This window comes from Amblyomma mixtum, chromosome 1, assembly GCF_055824585.1.
Source record: "Amblyomma mixtum isolate Tamu chromosome 1, ASM5582458v1, whole genome shotgun sequence".
NCBI lineage: Eukaryota > Metazoa > Arthropoda > Arachnida > Ixodida > Ixodidae > Amblyomma > Amblyomma mixtum.
Window position 1 is genome coordinate 40947006 of NC_143012.1, and position 3319 is coordinate 40950324.

The 3319-nt window shown below is 55.6% G+C and overlaps 1 protein-coding gene across 1 annotated transcript; it reads right to left on the bottom strand.

Annotated features, from left to right (window-relative positions):
- Positions 1–881: 881 nt before the first annotated feature.
- LOC149366109 (testis-specific serine/threonine-protein kinase 6-like) lies at positions 882–3078 on the bottom strand. The gene has a single exon (XM_089551538.1). It carries the CDS (start codon positions 2517–2519, stop codon positions 1014–1016), a length of 1506 nt encoding a protein of 501 aa, XP_089407664.1. The 5' UTR covers positions 2520–3078; the 3' UTR covers positions 882–1013.
- Positions 3079–3319: the final 241 nt, after the last annotated feature.

The following is a 3319-nucleotide window of genomic DNA, read 5'->3' on the forward strand; positions in this document are numbered from 1 at the left end:
CTCGTGATCAACCTTAAGAAATTCAACCGGCCGCGGCGGTTGAATTTCTTTGGGGGAGAAATTCTAGAGGCCCGTGTACTGTGCGATGTCAGTGCACGTTAAAGAACCACAGGTGGTCGAAATTTCCGGAGCCCTTCACTACGGCGTCTCTCATAGCCTTAGTCGCTTTGGGACGTTAAACCCCATAAACCAAACTAAACCAAACCCTAACTGCCACCTGCCAGGGTGGCAGGGTGGGTGTGCTGCGTATGCAGTGTTTGGAACGCACTCAACGTCACACACGCCAAGCCGCTTATAGTTGACCGATACGCCATAGCTTTCGCTCTTTATCAGATTCAGCAGTAGTTGAACCACAGCTAATCTTTTTTTTTTTTTGGTGGCAGCGATGGTACGCCACAGACCCGGTTCCAGAACGAGGCACAGGACGACGCGGCCGCCAGCCGGGTTTCGCCGGCATGCCATTTTAACGCGATAGAGTTAGGCTCTCGTTCAGCAGAGAAAACAGCGGTGCAGGCGCCGGTGGAGTGCGCGAAAATGCGGATTGGTCGAAAAGATAGTGACGTCGCACGCAGAGCAGCGGATTTGACAAGTGATTCAAACTTCACATAAATTATGAACATGAGGTCGCAACATGGCTCAAACTTTATTACGACATGTAAGTGCTCTCGAAAGAAAATAGGGGCAAGATGGAAATCGAACCCGCGCCCCTTGGATCTAGAGTCAGACACGCTACTCCATATGCCACAAAGGTACGTGCGTCTCGTCCGATAGTGTCCGTGTCTGTAAAGTTACACGCACAGAGGGCAACAGGGCACTGAAAGTGCCCATTAATTGACACAATCGCGTCATGCCCTCACCACAGAGCGTAAGTGTCCGCCGAATTTCATCTTCGTTTTACGTTTTATTCGTTACCCATTAACTATGGCTTTTTCGACTGTTATTCGAAACAATATTAACATCACTAACGATGACGTCGCTGATAACAAAGCGGCCGGACAAGTTTTCTCTCCTCACTAGCGCTTCATGATGCCCTTGGGTTTGACGTTGCTTTGGGGCAGAGGCCTCATCTTCAGCAGTTCTACGGCTGAGTCAGTAGACTGAGAGTCAAATTCATCGGCGAGGAAACGTGACTTAGACACGCTTCCGTACAGATCGGACGCCTCCAGGTCCTCGGCACCCGTGTAGTACACGTCGCGCAGAATGGTCGAGAGCTCGCTCTGCGTCGGGTTCTCGGCGCCGCCGGAGGCGTCCTGCGCCTCGGTCTGGCCCTCCAAACCCGCGCCGTCGCGGCCTCGACTGTCGTTGGTCGTCGCTTCGCTTGAGGGGTTGCTGGGGCTGAGCTCCGGACTCCCGTGCACGCTTAACTTCGGAGAGGCCGAGTTCGAGCCGAGGAGGGAGATGTCCTCCTTGGCCTTCTGGCGACGAAGTTCGCGCGAGCCAGTGGACCTCTCCTCCGGAGAAGTTGAGAGGCTCGAGCGCGTGCCTTCGTAGCTCCGGCTATCCGCGACGATCTGGTCGGAGTGTCCGTCTTGCTCCTGGCTAACCGTGGACGGTGACTGGACGTCGACATCCTCGGCACTAAGGGCTGACTTCGGTTGCCGTATCCTCTCCTTCGTCTCGGCCCCGGGAACAGGTTCCTGCCTTACCCAGGGATGACGCAGGACCCTGGCCATGGAGCTGCGCAGGGTTCCGACCGGTTCCAGCATTCCTCTGATCAGGTTCTTGAGCTCGGGGCTGAGAGGAAGCACCTGCGGGAAGCGTAGCGTGCGAGTCATCTGCAGCCGCACCTGGCGGGGCACGCACTCGGACTCGTACGGCAGCAGGCCGGTGACCGCGACGAACAGTATGACGCCCAGGGACCACACGTCCGCCTTCTTGGGCCGGTAACGCACCCCCTGCAGAACCTCGGGCGGCGCGTACGCCTCGCTCCCGCAGAACGTGGCGCTCAGCTGGCGGCCGGTCGCGTATCGCGCGAAGCTGAAGTCGGCCAGCTTGACGTGGCTGGTCGCAGTGAGCAGGACGTTCTCGCACTTCAGGTCCCGGTGGGCGATGTCCTTGCTGTGCAGGTAGGCCAGCGCGCTGGACATCTGCAGGAAGTACCAGCGCGCCCTCTTCTCCTTGAAGCGTTTCACCTTGAGTATTTTCTCGAGCAGGTCTCCCCCGGAGGCCAGCTCCATGATGATGAAGACCTTGGACGGCAGGTCGATGACCTCGCTCACGTAGGTGATGTGCGGGTGGCGGATGGAGGAGATGATGTCCAGCTCACGGGGCAGGAACTTGGCCCGGTAGACGGCCGATGTGAGCTCCTTGGAGACGATTTTGCAGGCGTACGCTATGCCTTTCTTGGACACCAGCTTGACCGTGGAGTAGGAGCCCGAGCCGAGCGTCCTGCTCACGGTGTAGCCGTGTTGCTCCAGCAGGACCCTGGACTTCTCGGCGTCCTCCGGTCGCTCTTCCTGGATCTCCTCAAGCTCTTCGTTGCTCTTCGGCCCCTGCTTGCTTTGTCCTCTCGGTGCCATGCCTGGTCTGCACGGCAGCAAATGCAACTACAATGTGGGGTCCACGGGCACTAGCGAAGTCGTTCCAGAAGGACTGATCTACTCTGGGCCGTCGGCGCTCTTCTGGGCTCGAAGCGTCACGTGCGCACCACTTCCTCCTCTTCTGCCACGCCCCTAGTCCTCTTTGTCTTTGTTACAATACCTTCCCTCATGGCTAAGTTGAAGCGCGAATCCAGAAGCGCGACACTTGCTGTGCTTCACTTTTCCTCAAAATCATTTTCCAGTTCTTTCTCCAATTGCGAAGAGGCGTACACACTAGTGCAAAGAACGGGTTCAGGCAGGCCCGAAAGCCCAGAACTGGCCCGAAAAATGCGCTGGTGTGCCGGGCCTGGGCCAGGGTTGGGCTTGAAGTTGCGGACTCACACCCGTACACACAGCGCCCGTGTCTAGATTTTGATTGCTGCAGTACCCGGGCTCGAACCCGCCCGTCGAGGCCGCGTTTCGATAGAGGCGAAGCACTACAAGTGGCCATGTGCTGTGCGATATGTCAGTGCACGATAAAGATCCCGCAGCGGTCGAAATTGTTCCGAAGACCTCCACTACGGCACTTCTTTCTTTCTTTCTTTCTTCCTTTCTTTCTTTCTTTCTTTCTTTCTTTCTTTCTTTCTTTCTTTCTTTCTTTCTTTCTTTCTTTTTCTTCCTTTCTTTCTTTCCTTCTTTCTTTCTTTCCTTCTTTCTTTCTGTCTTACTTTCTTCCTTCCTTTCTTTCTTTCTCTTCCTTTCTTTTTCTCTCTCTCTCTTTCTTTCTTTCTTTCTTTCCT

Coding starts and splice junctions, on each gene's coding strand:
- LOC149366109 (XM_089551538.1), bottom strand. CDS start 2,519: ATGGCACCGAGAGGACAAAGCAAGCAGGGGCCGAAGAGCAACGAAGAG.